Below are 25,705 nucleotides of genomic sequence, written 5' to 3'. Positions count from 1 at the left end.
AGATAAATGAGAAGGGCTCTAGATCTGTTGATTGTATTATTTGCATATTACAGAGTTATATGTCTTTGTCGATATTGATATCATGTGTTTGTGAGCGTATACAACTTCATAAGTTTCAGTGAAAAGTGGAAACATGAATTTCGTTCACAAAATAATGACATCAAAATGGATTCCTACCCACAAGGGAGGTAACTGTAATATACAAAGACATAATACAGTGTTACACACCCTTATATCATGGTGGATCGAGGTATAAAAGTTAACAAAGAAATCAGTTGGCTGAGGTTTACAACATTTAATTTGAATAAGTTATTTACAAACATACATGAATGGGTAAAACACATCTTAACAATGTCACTTAGCAATGCTTACATCTCTACCATAACGGTACTACCTGTGACGTCTAGAGTCTATAAATAACAACAGATCCTTACCTCCTCGTAATTACCATACTTAACACTACACTGTAACTTTTATGAATATGTACTGTGCTGCCTAAAATCAGCATTAAAGATTTGCATCAGTATCTTTTAAATACTTAAGATAACCTGTTTTTAATAATAATGAATGTTTTCTGCCTCTATAGACAGGTTTGCTGGTAACTGACATTTCCCTTTATAAGCACATTAGAAGAATGTACAACATGGAGGCTACTTTTATATATGTTATACAATACTCTTGGATAGAACTGATCCTAAAATTTTATGTTGTCAAAAACAGATTTAGCTATTAAAATATAATAATACAACATTAAGTTGTCCCATCCAAAGTACCATGTATTAAACCTTATTTTCTGATGTGCTACTTAATCAAGTTCTCCCTCATCGTATCAAATTGAGTATTGTCCTTTGTCTGAAAACTTGTGTTTTAATAAGGAAGCTCATAATGTTGTACTTCAGAAATAAAGCCCAACATTGTCCAATGCTGAAAAAGTAATATTCCCAAAGGGACCTAAGTTATCTTGACATCCCTTGATCTGACAGAATATCGCCATCGGTCCTGTTGATGTCCTTAATACCTCACAGCACACTTCCTATGAACCTATTGTTCACTCACTTCCTTATAGTCAGAGTAAAGCAACAGAAACACCTTGTTCATGTTTCTACTCTGATAAACGCTATATCATTGCACTTCCTTTCTCTAGCACTTATTCCTGTTTATATAGACCTATGTTACTATTTATAGAAGCATGGTCTCGGGTCGTTCCATGAATTTTCTGAATTCCGCAAGCCACTGGGCCCCGACAGCACCATCTACGACTCTGTGGTCACAGCTCAGTGTCACCGACATCATGTTAGCCTGTCCATACCTGGAAACACAAGTCAATTGATATAAACATAGATGTCTTTACAGATCCAGCACGTAACTTTAAACATTTCCCAGTGAAATATCTTCTCCACATATGGACAGTAGTTTTTTTATTCAGGTTATTCGAGGTAGACTTCTCTTCTGATTCAGACTGAATATCTTCTATAAAACAATATATTGACCCTGATGACCTATTGACCTATATACATCTATAACCAGTACCTTGATTGACCTTTTATTGACCCTTAAGACCTATATCAACCAGTACCTTTATTGAACTTTTACTGACCCTGATGACCTATTGACCTATATACATCTATAATCAGTACCTTGATTGACCTTTTATTGACCCTTAAGACCTATATTAACCAGTACCTTTATTGAACTTTTACTGACTGATGACTTATTGACCTTAATCAACCACTACCTTAATTGACCTTTTATTGACCCTTATGACCCTTATGACCTATTCATGATTCTATTTTACTTACCCTTGATTGCTGTCCTCGTCCACGACTAATCGTTTTTCTGCCCCACCTACAGCCAGGATACAGGCCTGTAGAGGAAAAGATAATTGTCACATTAAATCTTAAAATACTTGATTTAACTTTAAAACATGATGTACATTTAAAACTTGACCCATTTGCAAGACAAGGAATAGAGGAAAAAATTTAACCAAAAACATGCTATATATGTATCTTTCAAGAATTTTTCGCTGTTCAAAAGCTAATCAGATTTTAGCTTTTAGTTTTACAGGTAATTTGTTCCCCTGAATTCTGCTTTCTTTAAATCAGTTGTACTTGTGTAATTTGCACACTTTTTTCTGTGCTAAAATAAAATTTGAAGTAGGGGGTGCACAAATCACATTGATAGAGAAGGTTTGAAAATTATACAGGGAAAAAAGTCCATTCTTACAGGCTGAAGATCTTTGAATGTTTATATGGTAGCCTATAGTAAAATATTTCAATGATTAGGTACCTGGTATTTTAATTACTACCTACCTGTGGAGGGTTGATGACGGCTGAGAAGGATTTGATTCCATACATGCCAAGGTTGGAGATGGTGAAGGTTCCTCCCTAAAACACAAAATAAGGAAATCACACAATCACAACACAAATCTTTAGTGAGGCATATAACTTCACATATTGTATAATCTTGTACCCGATTACAATATGTATTTTCTAATACATTATTTGAATATTACCCTTTTCCAACAATCTTTTAATTTATGACTAAATCATTTGAAAAAATTAATTCAGTAAGAATTTCAATTACTAATTTAACATCACTTATAAATTCATATGCTGTATTTCATAATCAAGACTTTTTACTAAATCTATAAGAACTTGCATTTATATTTCAATTCAAATATTTTCAATTTTCTATTCATATACATGAAACATTAGGAACAAATTCATATGCCACTCAAACTTCATTTTCTTGTTTGTTTTTGTTTTTTTGCTGCAACTGCGAAAATTTGTACCCACACAAATTACTCTGTATCCTTTTTCCTGTGAACACATGTATCTATCAAGAATACATTCTCGATACTCCAGGGGTTCCGATCTGTTACGATCTCTACACCCCTGGACTATCTCATAGCGAAATTAAAGGCAGCTCAGCGGAAAACATTTGACCAATCACAGGCCAGCAAAGATTTCCTTTGAAGACTACAGAGAGAGCGACGCCTAACATCAAAGCCACACAGTCAACCACAGTGTACCGTTATACGGCTCTTTTGATGTACATCAAGTGACAAAATTATCTGTTCTGTTGCCTCCAGTTTTACTATTAGATAGTCCAGGGGTATAGAGATCGTAAGTGATCAGAACCCCTGGATTATATCGAGGATGTCAAGAATACAGATCACAACAGATACGTACCTGAAACTCCTGAGGTTGGAGTTTACCCTCTCTGGCTTTTGTAATACAGATCACAACAGATACGTACCTGAAACTCCTAAGGTTGGAGTTTACCCTCTCTGGCTTTTGTAATACAGATCACAACAGATATGTACCTGGAACTCCTGAGGTTGGAGTTTACCCTCTCTGGCTTTTGTAATACAGATCACAACAGATACATACCTGGAACTCCTGAGGTTGGAGTTTACCCTCTCTGGCTTTTGTAATACAGATCACAACAGATACGTACCTGGAACTCCTGAGGTTGGAGTTTACCCTCTCTGGCTTTTGTAATACAGATCACAACAGATATGTACCTGGAACTCCTGAGGTTGGAGTTTACCCTCTCTGGCTTTTGTAATACAGATCACAACAGATATGTACCTGGAACTCCTGAGGTTGGAGTTTACCCTCTCTGGCTTTTGTAATACAGATCACAACAGATACATACCTGGAACTCCTGAGGTTGGAGTTTACCCTCTCTGGCTTTTGTAATACAGATCACAACAGATATGTACCTGGAACTCCTGAGGTTGGAGTTTACCCTCTCTGGCTTTTGTAATACAGATCACAACAGATACGTACCTGGAACTCCTGAGGTTGGAGTTTACCCTCTCTGGCTTTTGTAATACAGATCACAACAGATACGTACCTGGAACTCCTGAGGTTGGAGTTTACCCTCTCTGGCTTTTGCTGCTAATCTGCTGACATCCTGTGTAATGTCTGACAAACCCTGCAAAATAAAACAAAGCTTGTTCAGCACTACAAAGTATCATTATATGTATAATGAACTTGAAAATGTTAAAAGTGTTAAGTATATGGGTAGGTAGAGCAAAATAAATTACTCTAAATCACAACATTAAAATGTAAGTCACTTAGACATGAAAATGTTAAATAATTTGCAGAGAAAATTATTATATACAATACAGCTTGTTAAAACTGACACTTTGTCCTATTCAGATCTCAGTATATATATACACCGTGAAAATTGTAAGCTTTATCCTTCTTAATTGATAGTTTGTACTTAGAGAAATCCTTAATTGATAGTAATTAAAACCTGTGTAATCTGAAAACCTGGCTATGCTGGCCAAATAAGCTGGTCCGAGCGACATTGGTTTAGACTTCCACTGTATATATAAAGATACATACAGATTTTAAAACAAAGGGTACAAACTTTTGGTGAGATATCGGCCCTGAAGACAATAACCTACCTTGATATCGGCCCTGAAGACAATAACCTACCTTGATATCGGCCCTGAAGACAATAGGAGTTATAAGACCATTAGGTGTGGCAACCGCTACATTCACATCTACTGCATTGTACCTAGAGAAAACAAATATAAACAGTAAAGTACATAATTGGGATGCAAACTGCCAAATGGTTTTTGTTTCATTATTTTGCTCTGAACTTTGAAAGTACATCTTTGAATAAGCATCAGGTTCACGTAATAAACAGTTGCTTCCATATAGAGAAGTCATCAACAGCAAAGGTTATTGAAGGACAAACAGTTGAGGATCGAGTTTAATAGAGGAAACCCTGAGTTCCCAGTGAAAGAACACAAACCTACACTTAGTACCTGGCAACTGCACCACTTGGGATTTTAACTAAAAACCAAGAGGTGAGGTAAGGGGGAAAGTGGTAATTTATCAGCAAAGCTTGATCACTCGGCCAAAGCAGCCCCTGCCATATACCAAAGTCAAGTTGAGAGTAAGATATATACATTACACGTGAACTGACGTGTATATATGGTTTAACTTACTGTCGGATGTAATTATCCATCCAGGAGGAGTTAGCTTCAGGAACCTTACGACAGGACAAGGCCGACGCTTTGATGATGAAATCATTTACTGATAATTTGATGTCATCTTTTGCCAGAACTTCATTCAAATCTCTTCTTAATCTGAAATATTAATGTTTCATCTCAAACGAAAATTTGATTCTAATATAAAATGAAATATTTGTACAAGTATCAACTTTGTTAAAATGCACTACAATAGCAATATTATGCAGTATCCAGCAATTTCTCCATGGATTGCAAAATATGTAAGAGAAATATTTTTAGATACTTTTTTTTTAACAATATAATAAATCAGAAACAAAACATTATTTTACTTCATAGAAGTGCATGTAAAAATTTATAAATCAAAGTTTTTAAACAAAGACAGCAGATTGGGAGTCTGTATGTATATCCATTTGTATACTATCCCAGTCTTAAGATCATTCATTATTTTCATTTATAGGGTACCATTTCTTGATTTGAACCTAAATGGTTTTCTTTGCTGAATAACTTACCTTAAGACTTTGTCGACATTTAGATCAATAGTAAGATAATAATGTGGTATTGTCTGTTTGGATTGTAGTAGGCGCTTCGCTATTGTCTGTAAAAGATACAAACATGTATAAATATAATCATATCAATTCTTCACACAGACATTTCAGGGAAACTTCCTTCTTATCCACAAGTTTTGTTGAAGGATAAATATACAAAGTTTATTTTACAAAATTGATTTTATATCTAATATATATAGAAGTTTAATGGAAAGAAAATTTAAACACAGAAGAAAGTGATTCAATTTAGAGTGTTTGGGTTTTGAATAATTTCATTCTACAAAAAATATCTGGCAACAGTCTAGCATGGTGAGGAAATGACCAACAATTCAATTAGGAGAGGTGACTGCATAGTAACTAATATGTAACATTTCAGGACCTTCGGGTCTAAGTATCTACTAGAAATGGATTTGATTTATCTTCTGTGTATGAGTCCTATGAAAATAAACAATATTGCCTTTACCAACAACTTATATGATCAAGCTAGGAGAACTACCTGTCATCTACAACAGAGAATATCCCTTAATGAACTATCTACAACAGAGAATATCCCTTAACGAACTATCTACAACAGAGAATATCCCTTAACGAACTATCTACAACAGAGAATATCTCTTAACGAACTATCTACAACAGAGAATATCTCTTAACGAACTATTTACAACAGAGAATATCTCTTAACGAACTATCTATAACAGAGAATATCCCTTAACGAACTATCTACAACAGAGAATATCCCTTAACGAACTATCTACAACAGAGAATATCTCTTAACGAACTATCTACAACAGAGAATATCCCTTAACGAACCATCTACAACAGAGAATATCCCTTAACGAACTATCTACAACAGAGAATATCCCTTAACGAACTATCTACAACAGAGAATATCCCTTAACAAACTATCTACAACAGTGAATATCCCTTAATGAACTATCTACAACAGAGAATATCCCTTAACGAACTATCTACAACAGAGAATATCCCTTAACGAACTATCTACAACAGTGAATATCCCTTAATGAACTATCTACAACAGAGAATATCCCTTAACGAATTATCTACAACAGAGAATATCCTTTAACAAACTATCTACTACAGAGAATATCCCTTAACGAACTATCTACAACAGAGAATATCCCTTAACGAACTATCTACAACAGTGAATATCCCTTAACGAACTATCTACAACAGTGAATATCCCTTAATGAACTATCTACAACAGAGAATATCCCTTAACGAACTATCTACAACAGAGAATATCCTTTAACAAACTATCTACTACAGAGAATATCCCTTAACAAACCACCTACAACAGAGAATATCCCTTAACAAACTATCTACAACAGAGAATATCTCTTAACGAACTATCTACAACAGAGAATATCCTTTAACGAACTATCTACAACAGAGAATATCCTTTAACGAACTATCTACAACAGAGAATATCCCTTAACGAACTATCTACAACAGAGAATATCCTTTAACAAACTATCTACAACAGAGAATATCCCTTAACGAACTATCTACAACAGAGAATATCCCTTAACGAACCATCTACAACAGAGAATATCCTTAAACAAACTATCTACTACAGAGAATATCCCTTAACGAACTATCTACAACAGAGAATATCCTTTAACGAACCATCTACAACAGAGAATATCCTTTAACGAACCATCTACAACAGAGAATATCCTTTAACGAACCATCTACAACAGAGAATATCCTTTAACGAACCATCTACAACAGAGAATATCCCTTAACGAACTATCTATAACAGAGAATATCCCTTAACGAACTATCTACAACAGAGAATATCCCTTAACGAACTATCTACAACAGAGAATATCCCTTAACGAACTATCTACAACAGAGAATATCTCTTAACGAACTATCTACAATAGAGAATATCCTTTAACAAACCATCTACAACAGAGAATATCCCTTAACGAACTATCTACAACAGAGAATATCCTTTAAAGAACTATCTACAACAGAGAATATCCCTTAACGAACTATCTACAACAGAGAATATCCCTTAACGAACTATCTACAACAGAGAATATCCCTTAACAAACTATCTACAACAGAGAATATCTCTTAACGAACCATCTACAACAGAGAATATCCTTTAACGAACCATCTACAACAGAGAATATCCTTTAACGAACCATCTACAACAGAGAATATCCTTTAACGAACCATCTACAACAGAGAATATCCCTTAACGAACCATCTACAACAGAGAATATCCTTTAACGAACCATCTACAACAGAGAATATCCCTTAACGAACCATCTACAACAGAGAATATCCCTTAACGAACCATCTACAACAGAGAATATCCCTTAACGAACCAACCTACAACAGAGAATATCCTTTAACAAACTATCTACTACAGAGAATATCCCTTAACGAACTATCTACAACAGAGAATATCCTTTAACGAACCATCTACAACAGAGAATATCCCTTAACGAACCATCTACAGAATATCCCTTAACGAACCATCTACAACAGAGAATATCCCTTAACGAACCAACCTACAACAGAGAATATCCTTTAACAAACTATCTACTACAGAGAATATCCCTTAACGAACTATCTACAACAGAGAATATCCCTTAACGAACTATCTACAACAGAGAATATCCCTTAACGAACCATCTACAACAGAGAATATCCCTTAACGAACCATCTACAACAGAGAATATCCCTTAACGAATTATCTACAACAGAGAATATCCCTTAACGAACTATCTACAACAGAGAATATCCCTTAACTAACCATCTACAACAGAGAATATCCCTTAACGAACTATCTACAACAGAGAATATCCTTTAACGAACCATCTACAACAGAGAATATCCCTTAACGAACCATCTACAACAGAGAATATCCCTTAACGAACCATCTACAACAGAGAATATCCCTTAACGAACCATCTACAACAGAGAATATCCTTTAACGAACCATCTACAACAGAGAATATCCCTTAACGAACCATCTACAACAGAGAATATCCCTTAACGAACCATCTACAACAGAGAACATCCCTTAACAAACCATCTACAACAGAGAATATCCTTTAACGAACTACCTACAACAGAGAATATCCTTTAACGAACCATCTACAACAGAGAATATCCATTAACAAACCATCTACAACAGAGAATATCCTTTAACGAACCATCTACAACAGAGAATATCCCTTAACGAACTATCTACAACAGAGAATATCCCTTAACAAACCATCAACAACAGAGAATATCCCTTAATGAACCATCTACAACAGAGAATATCCCTTAACGAACTATCTACAACAGAGAATATCCCTTAACGAACTATCTACAACAGAGAATATCTCTTAACGAACTATCTACAACAGAGAATATCCCTTAACGAACCAACCTACAACAGAGAATATCCTTTAACAAACTATCTACTACAGAGAATATCCCTTAACGAACCATCTACAACAGAGAATATCCCTTAACGAACTATCTACAACAGAGAATATCCCTTAACGAACCATCTACAACAGAGAATATCCCTTAACGAACTATCTACAACAGAGAATATCCCTTAACGAACTATCTACAACAGAGAATATCCCTTAACGAACTATCTACAACAGAGAATATCTCTTAACGAACTATCTACAACAGAGAATATCCCTTAACGAACCAACCTACAACAGAGAATATCCTTTAACAAACTATCTACTACAGAGAATATCCCTTAACGAACTATCTACAACAGAGAATATCCTTTAACGAACCATCTACAACAGAGAATATCCCTAAACGAACCATCTACAACAGAGAATATCCCTTAATGAACCATCTACAACAGAGAATATCCCTTAACGAACCAACCTACAACAGAGAATATCCTTTAACAAACTATCTACTACAGAGAATATCCCTTAACGAACTATCTACAACAGAGAATATCCTTTAACGAACCATCTACAACAGAGAATATCCCTTAACGAACCATCTACAACAGAGAATATCCCTTAACGAACTATCTACAAAAGAGAATATCCCTTAACGAACTATCTACAACAGAGAATATCCCTTAACGAACTATCTACAACAGAGAATATCCCTTAACGAACCATCTACAATAGAGAATATCCCTTAACGAACTATCTACAACAGAGAATATCCTTTAACGAACTATCTACAACAGAGAATATCCCTTAACGAACTATCTACAACAGAGAATATCCCTTAACGAACCATCTACAACAGAGAATATCCCTTAACAAACCATCTACAACAGAGAATATCCCTTAACGAACTATCTACAACAGAGAACATCCCTTAACGAACTATCTACAACAGAGAATATCCCTTAACGAACTATCTACATCAGAGAATATCCTTAAACGAACCATCTACAACAGAGAATATCCTTTAACGAACCATCTACAACAGAGAATATCCCTTAACGAACTATCTACAACAGAGAATATCCTTTAACGAACTATCTACAACAGAGAATATCCCTTAACGAACTATTTACAACAGAGAATATCCTTAATAAACCATCTACAACAGAGAATATCCCTTAACGAACTATCTACAACAAAGAATATCCCTTAACGAACCATCTACAACAGGGAATATCCCTTAACGAACTATCTACAACAAAGAATATCCTTTAACGAACTATCTACAACAGAGAATATCCCTTAACGAACTATCTATAACAGAGAATATCCTTAATAAACCATCTACAACAGAGAATATCCCTTAACGAACTATCTACAACAAAGAATATCCCTTAACGAACTATCTACAACAGGGAATATCCCTTAACAAACCATCTACAACAGAGAATATCCCTTAACGAACTATTTACAACAGAGAATATCCTTAATAAACCATCTACAACAGAGAATATCCCTTAACGAACTATCTACAACAGAGAATATCCCTTAACGAACTATCTACAACAGAGAATATCCCTTAACGAACTATCTACAACAGAGAATATCCTTTAACGAACTATCTACAACAAAGAATATCCCTTAACGAACTATCTACAACAGAGAATATCCCTTAACGAACATTCTACAACAGAGAATATCCCTTAACGAACCATCTACAACAGAGAATATCCCTTAACGAACCATCTACAACAGGGAATATCCCTTAACAAACCATCTACAACAGAGAATATCCCTTAACGAACTATCTACAACAGAGAATATCCCTTAACGAACTATCTACAACAGAGAATATATCCCTTAACGAACTATCTACAACAGAGAATATCCTTTAACGAACTATCTACAACAAAGAATATCCCTTAACGAACTATCTACAACAGAGAATATCCCTTAACGAACTATCTACAACACAGAATATCCCTTAACGAACTATTTACAACAGAGAATATCCCTTAACGAACTATCTACAACAGAGAGTATCCCTTAACGAACTATCTACATCAGAGAATATCCTTTAACGAACTATCTACAACAGAGAATATCCCTTAACGAACTATCTACAACAGAGAACATCCTTTAACGAATTATCTACAACAGAGAATATCCCTTAACGAACTATCTACAACAGAGAATATCCCTTAACGAACTATCTACAACAGAGAATATCCTTTAACGAACTATCTACAACAGAGAACATCCTTTAACGAACTATCTACAACAGAGAATATCCCTTAACGAACCATCTACAACAGAGAATATCCATTAACGAACCATCTACAATAGAGAATATCCCTTAACAAACTATCTACAACAGAGAATATCCTTTAACAAACTATCTACTACAGAGAATATCCCTTAACAAACTATCTACAACAGAGAATATCCTTTAACAAACTATCTACTACAGAGAATATCCTTTAACAAACTATCTACAACAGAGAATATCCTTTAACGAACCATCTACAACAGAGAATATCCCTTAACGAACCATCTACAACAGAGAGTATCCCTTAACGAACCATCTACAACAGAGAGTATCCCTTAACGAACTATCTACAACAGAGAATATCCTTTAACGAACCATCTACAACAGAGAATATCCCTTAACGAACTATCTACAACAGAGAGTATCCCTTAACAAACCACCTACAACAGAGAATATCCATTAACGAACCATCTACAACAGAGAATATCCCTTAACAAACTATCTACAACAGAGAATATCCTTTAACGAACTATCTACAACAGAGAATATCCCTTAACAAACCATCAACAACAGAGAATATCCCTTAAAGAACCACCTACTACAGAGAATATCCCTTAACGAACTATCTACAACAGAGAATATCCCTTAACGAACTATCTACAACAGAGAATATCCTTTAACGAACTATCTACAACAGAGAATATCTCTTAACGAACCATCTACAACAGAGAATATCCCTTAACGAACTATCTACAACAGAGAATATCCCTTAACGAACCATCAACAACAGAGAATATCCCTTAACGAACTATCTACAACAGAGAATATCCCTTAACGAACCATCTTCAACAGAAAATATCCCTTAACGAACTATCTACAACAGAGAATATCCCTTAACGAACCATCTACAACAGAGAATATCCATTAACGAACCATCTATAACAGAGAATATCCCTTAACGAACTATCTACAACAGAGAATATCCCTTAACGAACTATCTACATCAGAGAATATCCTTTAACGAACTACCTACAACAGAGAATATCCTTTAACGAACCATCTACAACAGAGAATATCCATTAACAAACCATCAACAACAGAGAATATCCCTTAAAGAACCACCTACAACAGAGAATATCCCTTAACGAACTATCTACAACAGAGAATATCCCTTAACGAACTATCTACAACAGAGAATATCCCTTAACGAACTATCTACAACAGAGAATATCCCTTAACGAACTATCTACATCAGAGAATATCCTTTAACGAACTACCTACAACAGAGAATATCCTTTAACGAACTATCTACAACAGAGAATATCCCTTAACGAACTATCTACAACAGAGAATATCCCTTAACGAACTATCTACAACAGAGAATATCCCTTAACGAACTATCTACAACAGAGAATATCCCTTAACGAACCAACCTACAACAGAGAATATCCTTTAACAAACTATCTACTACAGAGAATATCCCTTAACGAACCATCTACAACAGAGAATATCCCTTAACGAACCATCTACAACAGAGAATATCCCTTAACAAACTATCTACAACAGAGAATATCCCTTAACGAACTATCTACAACAGAGAATATCCCTTAACGAACTATCTACAACAGAGAATATCCCTTAACGAACTATTTACAACAGAGAATATCCCTTAACGAACTATCTACAACAGAGAATATCCCTTAACGAACCATCTACAACAGAGAATATCCCTTAACGAACCATCTACAACAGAGAATATCCCTTAACGAACCATCTACAACAGAGAATATCCCTTAACGAACCATCTACAACAGAGAATATCCCTTAACAAACTATCTACAACAGAGAATATCCCTTAACGAACTATCTACAACAGAGAATATCCCTTAACGAACTATCTACAACAGAGAATATCCCTTAACGAACTATTTACAACAGAGAATATCCCTTAACGAACCATCTACAACAGAGAATATCTCTTAACGAACTATCTACATCAGAGAATATCCTTTAACGAACCATCTACAACAGAGAATATCCCTTAACGAACCATCTACAACAGAGAATATCCCTTAACGAACTATCTACAACAGAGAATATCCTTTAACGAACTATCTACAACAGAGAATATCCCTTAATGAACCATCTACAACAGAGAACATCCCTTAACGAACCATCTACAACAGAGAATATCCCTTAACGAACCTGTCTCATGGATGAGAGAGGGATATCAACATAAGCTGCTCCAGGAACAGCTGTTGGAGCTGAGGGGGCCACAACTGCTCCTCCAGGGACAAAGGTCCTAACATCATCGGCTTTCACTTCACCATCGGCCCCAGAACCCTGTACTTGCTGTGGATAAAGTGATAGTTCATCAAAGATAATGTTTAGTTCTATTATGATCACATAAAGACTTAAGTCAAAAACAAATTCTGTTGATTTACCAAGTATCATTACCGTAATATGAGGGTGTCAAGAGACCAAAACAGCATAGGTTACATAAAAGTTATCATCAATAAGTCCCACATTCCAGTGATAATGATGTCACAAAAGCTACGTCAAATTATGATGTCATAATCACCAGAAGGTGGGACTTATCGGCGGTAAATCCAAAATATTTCTTTAGATATTTTGGTATCTTAATACAATATATCAATTAGTTACCTAGAATGATACAGTTGTGACTCAACTAAAATTTTTCAACTAAAACTTACATTGTGAATAATCTACACATTTGAGGTACTTAACTGTCACATTATATTGTTAAGTTATGATTCTAAATTATTCCTTACAAAAATTTGAATTAATCTAAAACCATACGTACTGTAAGGTCAATGCCTTTCTGTCTGGCGAGTTCCCTCGCTAGGGGAGAGGCCTGCACCTTGCCTCCCGGGGCAGCCATAGCTGGGGCTGGAGCTGGTGCAGCAATTGGGGGTGCTATAGGGGGAGCGGCCACAGGGGCAGGAGGGGGTGGGGGTGGTGCTGCTGGTGTGGGGGTAGGTACAGCAGGAGGGGCAGCAGCTGGGGCAGGCGGTGCATCTTCAGCTGTTTCGTCATAATTGGCAAAGGCTGCAATGTCTGCTTCCTCTTCAACAATGATACAAAGCAACTGTAAACAGAAAATTTATACACATTAATTAATCTGCAAGCTAAAGGCAATCTTATTTTAGTACCTATCATTTGTACATGGCAGGATTAGAAAATTAAAGAGCACATAAATGTATTGTTACCAATTTAACTTTTCACGAAAATATTGCACAAAGTCAATTCATAAAAATAAATATTATGAAGACACTACATAATTTTATGGTATTCTTATATTCAGTATACTACTATATATTCAATTCAAGGTAAGCAAACTTGAAAAGGGATGGAGAAGTGCATGAATATTAGTTAAAATACTGTAGCCTACAAGTCCAGGGTCTTCTATAGACGAGTTGTTTTACCTTGCCGACAGGTATGTCCTTTGTTCCTTCAGGTATGAAGATTCTGGCGAGATAGCCTTCCTCAACAGACTCAAACCCCATGGTAGCTTTATCAGTTTCAATCTCAGCCAGCAGATCTCCCTCCACAACCCGATCTCCTTCTGACTTCTGCCAGTTTACGATCGTACCTGCCTCCATAGTAGGTGATAAAGCGGGCAGGTTGATTTTGTAGTGATTCGGTAGGTCTGCACTGTAATACCTCTTCAGTGTACATACTGCTGGCTTCTGACGAAACAATTGGTGTCTTGTGTTTACTTCAGCTCTGACATTTCTGAAGAAATAAAAATTAATTTTACAAATATGTTAGGTATAGAGAATCTTACATGAGTGGCTATGAAATTAGAACGAATATACGTACCCGGCCTGCTATACCTTTCGGCCGGGTACGAATTGGTCCCTATGTGTCGTAGTGGAGCGCTGCCTCCGAAAATCACTCGGGCACAGTTTTCTATACTTTTTTGTAGGTTTCCAATTATTTTATGCGTATACATGCATTTACATATTATTTTTGTCTAAAACAAACATAACTACCATTCTTAATTTCTACCGTACCGCTCACACGACGTCATATTCACAATTTCTGGACTTGCCGTAAAAATCTCCTTCAGAAAGACCTACATATGTATTACGTAAAAAATAATGCCTCGCTGGGAATTTGATAATTTATGTGGTTTAGTTTTATTGCTAAGTAAGTAAGCGATATCGAACAAGTAAGATGAAATGCAAATAAACGTTTTATAACGGTTGCATACTCATTACTCCATTAGCAGTAATAGGCACCAATTGTAGCTCTAAAGACGACACCATTTTCTGTCTAAAAGTCTTTTGAGCTACAATATTGCAGCTAGCTATGGAATATGAAATTTATCAAATAATCTAATAAGTTTGATTAATTTCATATTACGAAGCCACACGTGTAAGATTCTATGTATCATAATTTTCATTAATAGAAATATAAGTGAAACTTTTAATTTTGTCTCTATATAAAAAGTAGAAATCTATCTAAAGAGACAATCATGCAACGTCAAATATAAATTATGAAGTAAAAACTAAAATCAATGTGACGTCATTATTTGCATTTATGCCCATCGGGGACATAAATTGTTTATTATACCGAAAATTCAAGATTCGCTACTCTGGATTAAATATTACTTAAATTTGCAATGAGTAAAAACTGGTGTTTTCCACTTCATTCCTCATTGTTGTACAATCAGAAGGGAAGACAACTTTGTGTGAAAGACAGGAGGTCACCATAGGGACACGCGCCACAGGGAAATACAACGTTTTATTTCCTCCAAGGGAAATATATATGACGTTTTATTTCCCTGTCATGTGATGTGTTTCAACTAATCACAGGCACTGTTATAAACATGAGGTGTAATAATAGTGTTTATTACACATTTACAATATTTATGACCTGGCTGGCAGCAAAGGTCATTTAATTAAATAAGAATATGCCAGGTTTATAGCTGAAGGAAGGCTGGAATACTATCGACTAGCATCATTATTTATCTAATATGGCAACTCAATCTAATTATAATTAGACTTGTAATTCCGCTCCACTACGATACTCTACGTTACGCTCCAATACAAGATCTAACGATGCCCCGTTCGGGGTCACCTCAGCATGACCCCTATGGTTAGCCAATCAGCGTGTCCCCTACGGAATCTTTGGTGTGGTTGATTCATTCGGAAGTGTTAACGGATAATAGTACGTCCCGAGATGTTCCGATTCTAGGCCAGAGGTCATACTGAGGTGACCTCGAACGGGGTATCGTTAGATCTTGTATTGGAGCGTAACGTAGAGCGGAATAACAAGTCTAATTTTAATTAGATTGTATGGCAACTGCTCCACATGGAATTTGAACTTGTGACCCAGAGGTGAAGACTTGAGGGCTTCTGGTAATTATAATATTTCAAGACATCTTATTTACTTGCCAGTTGCAGCCCCAAACTTTGAATGAATTACAGAATCAAAGACTATTAACTTAACAATACTGACATCGTTATTTCTAGGAATTTTATCTATAAGCAGGGTTTGCATAGAAGCTGTCCCCCCCATATGTACTTTTTAAGCTGAAAGCCCATTCCAATTACATAGGAGGATCGCATTTTATCTGAGAAGGACCCAATTTATGGAACACCCAGCACAAACATGCATGCCTTGCATTAATTAATCTGAATGTTTGATATTGGATCTTTAAATATCAAAAAAACACAATTAACAAAGCATGACAATTTTTTGACTTGTGCCCTATCCGGGCCTCAAACTCACGATCTACGGCACCCAATCGCCTAGCCAAACATAGCTGCACCTTCTACCACTGCGTCACATCCACATCCCCAACCCAAAAAAAGGATGTTTCTATGACGAAGTGATAGTCAGTTCATTATGCTGATATGATCACTGTGGAAATTGTCCAATTAAATCTTTGGATCAACGACACATAGTACATATGATACATTGTGTTTAGTAATTATAGCTAGTGTTAAATATATATTGTCTTTTTAGGGCTTTTTTCAGCATGATTTGGGGCCGATTTCCAGCCCCATTTCCCACGGCAAAGCCTCTAAATTTTACCCATTTCAAGCCTTATGGAGCGTTCAAAATTAACGCTTGTCCGTCTGCCTGTGACCGGCAACTTTATAGACGGGCAGACAATATTTGCCATGTAGCTGGTCCTTTGGCCGGCAACTTTTTGGTCCAGATAGAGGATAATTACTCTCTTAACCTAGTTCTGTCAGTATGTAACACTCTCGATGTTTAAATGATAATAAAAATAATAGTCTTTAAACCGAAGATTAAAATATTTTTTATAATGTTTATATAAATAAAGACATAATAATGCAAAATTAACACATGATAAAAAAAAAACTATTTTGCAAAACAATTTTTTGCAATTGTTATTGAACATGTAGTTGTAATTACATCTTTTTTATGTTACATTGAATAAGATTAGGATGCATAATAGAAAGATATTTATACTTGAAAGTAATCTACAGCAGTGCCCCCTTACTTTATAAGTATTACCTCTGAAACTTAAACATTGTAGTTAGCTCCCTGAATACCGGGTACTTTTTATCAAAAAACGTATATGTGCATACAGCTTTCCTAGTCCATAACACATACGGCACTTCACTTCACACATATAGGTTTCAGACTGTTTTGTTGTTGCCAATGAGGGTAAACAAACATAGTGTATTTAAAAAGAAAAATGGCTGATTCTTCATATGATACCGATCTTATAGAATCATGTGATATTTGCACTTTTGGGACTTCCTTGACATCGTTTTTTTACACAATTTTTTATGCAAAAATTACACTGGTAGAAGTATTTTTTTAGCATTTTCAGCCCAAAAAAGTACCTGTGAAAATTACACTGAATGCGAAATTTATAGGCGTACACGCTTTTACGGGTGTATTAATTTGTTTGTTACTAAAACTTTTACTTTGCAAGTAATTATATAACCTACAAGGATTAATTGTAAACAAGTAACTTTCGGTCAGGACCATGCAGTAAGTTTTAGGGTCAGCTGGTCCTTAGGACCTGCAGGAAAAAATACTTAAGGGAAAACACTGGCTTAATGTTTTCCAAAATCAAGCTTTCTTGAAAACTATCGAAAAATATTGCATGAACTTAATTGGGTAAGGCTTATGAACTGGCTTCAGAAAACTGGAAACAAAAAACTTATTTGTTAGCTTTATTTCATATCTTACAAAATTTGGTTTTGTCGCATATTTTCCCAAAATCACAGACCTCATTCCTAAATCAGTGAGAAAAAGCTCTGAAGTGGAAGTACCAAACTATACAAAATGAATGCATAACTCATTTGAAATTAAGCATATTACAGTATTATATACATATATGTTTCTGAATATGTACATATTTAATGTCAGTGTTTTTCCTGAGTATTTTGGGAAATTGCCACTTGGTGAAAATTGGGAATATTTGAGCGATAAAGTAGGAATTTGGGAAAAATGTTAACTGTGTATATGGAAATTTTGGAAAAGGTATTAAGTAGAAATAAGTATGCTTCCTTAAGAACCAGTCTAAGATGTAAATACTAAATATGACTTGGAATTTCCAGATTTTTTTGTTTTGTAACACAAAATGTGTGTCAGAGTCACTGATTAAGGAAATTTAGACATAGATTTGGGAAAAAAATACAAGAAATACAATTGGGAATGGGGCAGAAATTTGGCCCCAAATATATAGGCAGGAAAAACACTGAATGTACAATAAATGTGTAGCGGGATTAGGCTGGGTCGATCATCGGTGACCAGGTAGCACATTCGGTAGAGCAATCGGCTAGTGTTCGGAGGGTCCCGGTTCGAATCCAGCCTGGACGCTACATCTTCTCCTCTCCTGTTAAAGAATTGGCGCTCGACTAAATAACCCATGCTGGTGGTGTTTGGAAGGGTTTCATATGTCTCCGAGGGCGAAGACTTCAAGAAAGGAGGGAGGAGTGTAGCAATTGGACTGGGTCGATCATCGGTGACCAGGTAGCTCAGTCGGTCGAGCACTCCTAGCTCTCCTGTTACAATTGTATTGTACGTGTTTCTGTCATTAAGAGTAGGGATTTTTAGAAACTAGGGAGTATATTCATTTATGTTTTGGGAGTTTCTACTCCTTCACTCTCTCTATCTGGAGCACGGATTAACAACACAAATGCACTTTAACTTGAGGTCTCTAACTGGTTCTGATGAAGTCTACTCAGACTTACTGTTAGGTACTTGTTTGACATGTGTAGTTTGCATTAATGATGCAATCAGTTTGGGTAAGTGAGAGCAGGATCACATATGAAAAATATCCAATATATAAACGACTTCTGAGTTAATTCATGGAGACCATTATGATACACATCATGCCCCTTATGCATGATTTATACAGTAGGCTTATATTCTACAGTACAGTTTACCTGTTTACTGCAACAGGAAGGGGTAATTACCCGGTACCGGCATCTCCATACCTTATATTGTGCCAATTCTGCAATCTAGTACTACGGCTACCGATGCATCGAATCGCAGACCTCTTGGACTGACTACATCGAAGGAAAATACGGGCAATCTGTGGAGGACGATACATTATAACGCCGGAGCAACGTGCCCCCTGAATGTCAGCACCAATGTCAACTTTTCCAAGATCAACTTCTCAATTAGTTTCGTATTTTTTGGAAAAATGGGCCAAAAACCAGAATATCTTTATTCTCAAATAGCATTTATCTATTTTCTCAATTTGATTTCATAGGCTGATATATTTTTTCTTATATCTAACATATAATACGAAACTATCTCGCGCGATATCGCGAGATTCTCATCTCCATGGTTTTGATTACAAATGGCTGCTCCCATGGCCTGAAATGAAATCTTGAACTCCGTTTAAGTTTAGAGCTAAACACTAACAATATTCAAGCCATGCCTGGAGGTAAGAAGATCTATGGAGATTTAAACTAGTTAAAGCATAGTTTTTACCCCGTCTGAGTTTTAATATTTATCTTTAGTTCTTGTTTTGACCCATTGTTTTCGTGTTGATCAGACAAGTGAAGAACACAAATTGTAAACAAAAAGGCAATCAGCGGACCAGTTTACTGTTGGTCTCATACTTCAATAAATATATTGACGCTCATATTTGAAATCCAACCTTTCAAGCATAGTACCCATGTATTTTATTTGTTTTACCTACATGAAGGTAAATCAAAATTATGATTTTTTAAAGAGGCCTAAATGTAGCATTGATCACAGGAGTTTGACGTTCTGTCAATAATACATAGTATAAATATATATAAAAAAATACCCCTATATACTATATTCAAACTCCTGTGCATTGATTTACGTTACTGAGACATCTCTACCATAAGAGGTCACTGCGCTCTCAACAATTTATGTCACTGTAACAGAGAGAGTAGTGCGCCACCCGCCGGCTTGAACGCAGCTGGTCCATCTTTCTCAGCTAAAAGTAAATTCCGCTAGAGCGAAAGCTCGAAGGTGACCTTATCACTATGTACAATCATTGAAATATAATCCATGTTTTGTTCTTTCCAACTCAGTTTTGTTTCTCTCTTTTTTTTATTTATATGGGTGTTATGATTTTATTTAACATCAATCGTGCCTTTTACAGAAAGTAAAAAAGACAAGAAACAGCAGGAAGATGACAAGCCAGTAATCCACTCAGGGGTTTATATTTTTCCAAATGGAGATAAATATGGTGAGGTTATTTTATGTAATTTTGATACATATAATGTCATATATATATTGAATTGCCTTACCGCATTTAACCAAATAAGCACATAGGGTGCTTAAAACATTCAGAAAATGAAGGAGCACTAGAGAAATTAAAACATTCAGAAAATGAAGGAGCACTAGAGAAATTAAAACATTCAGAAAATGAAGGAGCACTAGAGAAATTAAAACATTCAGAAAATGAAGGAGCACTAGAGAAATTAAAACATTCAGAAAATGAAGGAGCACTAGAGAAATTAAAACATTCAGAAAATGAAGGGGCACTAGAGAAATTAAAACATTCAGAAAATGAAGGGGCACTAGAGAAATTAAAACATTCAGAAAATGAAGGGGCACTAGAGAAATTAAAACATTAATCAATTTGCAAAGGAAATCAAATAGAGAAATAGAGATTTGCGGTAATTGTAGTAACATTGAGGCCTAAAAAAACTGAGGATGCTTATTGGGTTGAATATGGTATTTTATATCAGAGAGGTTAAACAGCCTTACATATATGTGTACGGGTAAGTGTAGACTACATGTAGACGTACATGTTGACGTTATCTGATGACGTGTACATGTATGGAGTTATGTTAGCCGGCTCTGTTCAGCTGTCGATTTCTCAATGTTTTGTATCTTATTCAAACACAATTACACACTGTAATATAACATAAATACTTAAAAACAAAAATTACTATAAAATTCATGGAACAAAATTTTTCACACGTTTGTACTTTTGTGTAATCGCTGCGCTACAAGTTATGGCTATGTGTAGCAGATGCAAGGCAACATAAAATGATGACGTACACGTACACTTACATGTAAGGTTGCTTAACTTACTTAACCTCTGTAAATACTGTATGTTTACAAATGTCTGTGAGCCATTTATTATTGGATGTATTTTGCTGCCAAATTTATTTTTCAAGTTTGTTCTATACCTGATAAGCGTTTTTAATACTACACACTTTGTTTTCAGAGGGGGAGTTTATTCATGGTAGTGATGGATCTGTAGAGAGGTCCGGTCAAGGCGTACATACCACAACAGATGGAACAACATATAGTGGACAATGGGAATCTGATAAAATGAATGGACAAGGAAAACTGACCAATCCTTCTGGGGCAGTGTATGAAGGATGTTTCACAAACAACCAATTTCATGGTCGAGGGAAATACACATGGCCAAACTGCTCATTTTACGAGGGCGACTTCCAGGAGAATAGGTACAAAAGAATATATTTCAGTTATTGATATTGACCGAAAATTTCTTAAAAATTCAAGATTACATCACTACAAGCTACAACAATGATCAATAGGATTCATTTCAATACCACATGAGTTAGCTTTTTAGGTCATCTGACCCGAAGGGTCAGGATGACCTATAGCCATCATGCTTCGTCCGTCGTCGTGCGCCGTCCGCCGTCCGTAAACTTTTCACATTTCAATCTTCTTCTCAAGTTTGACCAGTGGGATTGAGCTGAAACTTACCCTAAATGACCCTGAGATGGTCCTGTCCAAGTGTTCTTATTTTTCGGGTCGATCCGAAATCCAAGATGGCCGCCACAGCCGCCATCTTGAAAACACATTTTGAACTTCTTCTCAAGTTCTACCAGTGCGATTTGGCTGAAACTTGCATGCAATGATCCTGACATGGTCCCGACAAAGTGTTGTTATTTTTCGGGTCAATCCAAAATCCAAAATGGCCGCCACAGCCGCCATCTTGAAAACACATTTTGAACTTCTTCTCAAGTTCTACCGGTGCGATTTGGCTGAAACTTGCATGAAATGATCCTAACATGGTCCCAACAAAGTGTTGTTATTTTTCGGGTCGATTCGAAATCCAACATGGCCGCCACAGCCGCCATCTTGAAAACACATTTTGAACTTCTTGTCAAGTTCTATCGGTGCGATTTGGCTGAAACTTGCATGAAATGATCCTAACATGATCCTGACAAAGTGTTGTTATTTTTCGGGTTGATCCGAAATCCAAGATGGCAGCCACAGCCGCCATCTTGAAAACACATTTCGAACTTCTTCTCAAGTTTTACTGGTGCGATTAGGCTGAAACTTGCATGAAATGATCCTGATATGGTCCCGACAAAGTGTTCTTATTTTTTGGGTCAATCCAAAATCAAAGATAGCCGCCACAGCCGCCATCTTGAAAACACATTTTGAACTTCTTCTCAAGTTCTACCGGTGCGATTTGGCTGAAACTTGCATGAAATGATCCTTACATGGTCCCGACAAAGTGTTGTTATTTTTCGGGTCAATCCAAAATCCAAGATGGCCGCCACAGCCGCCATCTTGAAAACACATTTTGAACTTCTTGTCAAGTTCCAGCGGTGCGATTTGGCTGAAACTTGCATGAAATGATCCTTACATGGTCCCGACAAAGTGTTGTTATTTTTCGGGTTAATCCGAAATCCAAGATGGCCGCCACAGCCGCCATCTTGAACTTCTTCTCAAGTTCTACTGGTGCGATTTAGCTGAAACTTGCATGAAATGATTCTGACACGGTCCCGACAAAGTGTTGTTATTTTTCGGGTCAATCTGAAATCCAAGATGGCTGCCACAGCTGCCATCTTGTTCCTCCCTCTTGTTACAATTTGTTGAAATGATCTTCAGATGACCTTTAAGGCCCATGGGCCTCTTGTTTGGGAAAAAAATCAGTTTTATATTTGATGACATCGAACCAAAAGCACAAAACTTTTCAAAATCCTTTTCCTCAATTTACATTTAAAGTTAATGAATGTTTTATTGTATAGTTTATTTGAGGTCATAAATAGTATTTTGTCCTTATAGTTCATATACTTTTTGATCAATGATATTATTGGAACATAAAGGAAAGATTGATTCATAATTATAAAACAGAAGCAGAGAAGAAGGAAATACAAAGAAACAAGTGTTCAAAATGTTTTTCTGTCATTCTGTTAATGGAACAAGCTAGAGTAGAACTTGTCTCTAAAGGATACCAAAGGGACATAGCAAAAATATCCTTGTCCAACATACAAAGGTCAATTATATCTTCAGTAAATTATCAAAGTGTTTGATGAGTCCTTTATAGGCAGGTGTCTTCTATACAGAGGTATCCTTTACAGCAGGTTCAATGTATTATTTTTAAAAGATATTTGGTTTCTATGTATCCAGATTGTTTACCTTCACAAACACTAACATGATATTGTTTTCTATCCTCAGGATGGAGGGTGATGGACAATTCACTGACACAGAGGGTCAGGTTTGGGTCGGTACATTCAGATACAAGGCCGCACCAGGACTTAAGTTCAAACTCAATCTAGACTGAATCATAACCCTAAAGTTGAACCTCCGAACATTTACTCATCAACTCATTATTGACAGTGTCCGAACAATGCACACGTTCAAGTTTACATGGAGCATAGTCTCTACTGTACAGTGATCCTATTTTGAATCTACATGGAACATGTTTTATTGAATAGTGAATCTGTTGATTTCCCCCCATGTCATTCATCACCCATCCTCGATACTCCAGGGCTTCCGATCACTTACGATCTCTACACCCCTGGACTATCTCATAGTAAAACTGGAGGCAACAGAATAGAACAGGTAACTTAGTCATTTGATGTACATCAAAAGAGCCGTATAACGGTACACTGTGGTTGACTGTGTGACTTTGATGTTAGGCGTCGCTCTCTCTGTAGTCTTCAAAGGAAATCTTTGCTAGCCTGTGATTGGTCAAATGTTTTCAGCTGAGCTGCCTTCAATTTCACTATGAGATAGTCCAGGGGTGTAGAGATCGTAAGTGATCGGAAGCCCTGGAGTATCGAGGATGTTCATCACCTAGAAATTAAGGTTTCTGGATTGGATATTGTTGAAAGGAAGGTGTCTTTTGACAATACAATGTTTGTAGTTGTGAGTATCGTGGAACACTACAATATAATGACATCAAACTAAATTTGTTGAAGTATGATTTTAGAAAACATTACAGATAATGTATAGATTATTATTTCAACCGAAATAAATATAATTATGCAGATATAATACCTGTGTGTCTTAGTTTCATTTCTGTCATTATCTTAGAAGTCTCGTTTCTTTTCATCTGTTGTAGCGACCCATACATGTTCATAAATAAAATTAATATACTAGAAATGTAAGCCAATACCTAACACGTACCTCTTCCCTCACTTGAGACCATGGCAAATTATTAGAAATTAGATTTTTTTGTTTTTAAGATCTACATATGTTCAAAAGTGATGCTTGCACAAATCCTATACGCCCATTTAACGTTTCATTTATTAACTATCACAATCGAATGACATCTGATGGCTTGAAAGTTACAACCATTGTATCTGCCATTCTTTAAAACCAAAAATACAGCCATTTTCAGCTTTATCTGACAATATCTCCACGGTAACCGTTATTAAAACATTTGATGTGCGGAATATACGGCAATCATAAAATGCATCACTTGGCCAAGTTTGAACAAAGTCGATCCAATGATTTATTGACCTTTTTCAAAACCTGTATATGATATGATGATTTGATACAAACGTATATCTGTTTTAAAAATGCCATTAGTACTTATTTAATATATTACTTATTATAAGTGAAATGCAATATGTGTACATGAGTGGGAAATATTAAATAGTAAACTGCATTTACCATTGCAAATTTACAAAAACATATACCTTAAAAACAAGTAAAAATAAAAAAAAATCAATGTTGTTTTTAATAAAACTTAATAAAAAAAAATACATTGCAAACTCATGTACATAATTTTGGTATTTTGCAAGATAATAAACGATATATTTTGCAA

General features: G+C 35.8%; 2 protein-coding genes across 2 annotated transcripts; one reads left to right on the top strand and one right to left on the bottom strand.

Moving 5' to 3' along the window:
* Positions 1-280: 280 nt before the first annotated feature.
* LOC138309330 (dihydrolipoyllysine-residue acetyltransferase component of pyruvate dehydrogenase complex-like) lies at positions 281-19,841 on the bottom strand. Its single transcript, XM_069250505.1, has 11 exons — positions 19,668-19,841; positions 14,658-14,967; positions 14,036-14,320; positions 13,417-13,563; positions 5,503-5,588; positions 4,970-5,110; positions 4,452-4,533; positions 3,862-3,942; positions 2,310-2,384; positions 1,800-1,864; positions 281-1,309 (listed from the first exon to the last, which is right to left on the bottom strand). The coding sequence occupies exons 1-11, from the start codon at positions 19,781-19,783 to the stop codon at positions 1,180-1,182; spliced, it is 1,518 nt and encodes a 505-aa protein (XP_069106606.1). The 5' UTR covers positions 19,784-19,841; the 3' UTR covers positions 281-1,179.
* A 161-nt stretch (positions 19,842-20,002) lies between these two features.
* On the top strand, positions 20,003-24,932 carry LOC138308985 (MORN repeat-containing protein 2-like). The gene is made up of 4 exons (XM_069250071.1): positions 20,003-20,122; positions 20,816-20,902; positions 21,893-22,136; positions 24,109-24,932. Exons 1-4 carry the CDS (start codon positions 20,113-20,115, stop codon positions 24,212-24,214), a joined length of 447 nt encoding a protein of 148 aa, XP_069106172.1. The 5' UTR covers positions 20,003-20,112; the 3' UTR covers positions 24,215-24,932.
* The last annotated feature ends 773 nt before the right edge of the window (positions 24,933-25,705 follow it).

Source organism: Argopecten irradians, chromosome 15, assembly GCF_041381155.1.
Source record: "Argopecten irradians isolate NY chromosome 15, Ai_NY, whole genome shotgun sequence".
In the NCBI taxonomy this organism is placed as follows: Eukaryota; Metazoa; Mollusca; class Bivalvia; order Pectinida; family Pectinidae; genus Argopecten; species Argopecten irradians.
Note: the sequence above shows the minus strand (reverse complement) of the source record. Positions and strands in the feature narration are given on the sequence as shown.

Coding starts and splice junctions, on each gene's coding strand:
- LOC138309330 (XM_069250505.1), bottom strand. CDS start 19,783: ATGTATCGTCCTCCACAGATTGCCCGTATTTTCCTTCGATGTAGTCAG. Junction 14,321..14,657: donor AGGACATACCTGTCGGCAAG/GTAAAACAACTC, acceptor TTCTGTTTACAG/TTGCTTTGTATCATTGTTGA. Junction 4,534..4,969: donor ATGGATAATTACATCCGACA/GTAAGTTAAACC, acceptor TGTTTTCTCTAG/GTACAATGCAGTAGATGTGA.
- LOC138308985 (XM_069250071.1), top strand. Junction 20,903..21,892: donor TCCAAATGGAGATAAATATG/GTGAGGTTATTT, acceptor CTTTGTTTTCAG/AGGGGGAGTTTATTCATGGT. Junction 22,137..24,108: donor GGCGACTTCCAGGAGAATAG/GTACAAAAGAAT, acceptor TTCTATCCTCAG/GATGGAGGGTGATGGACAAT.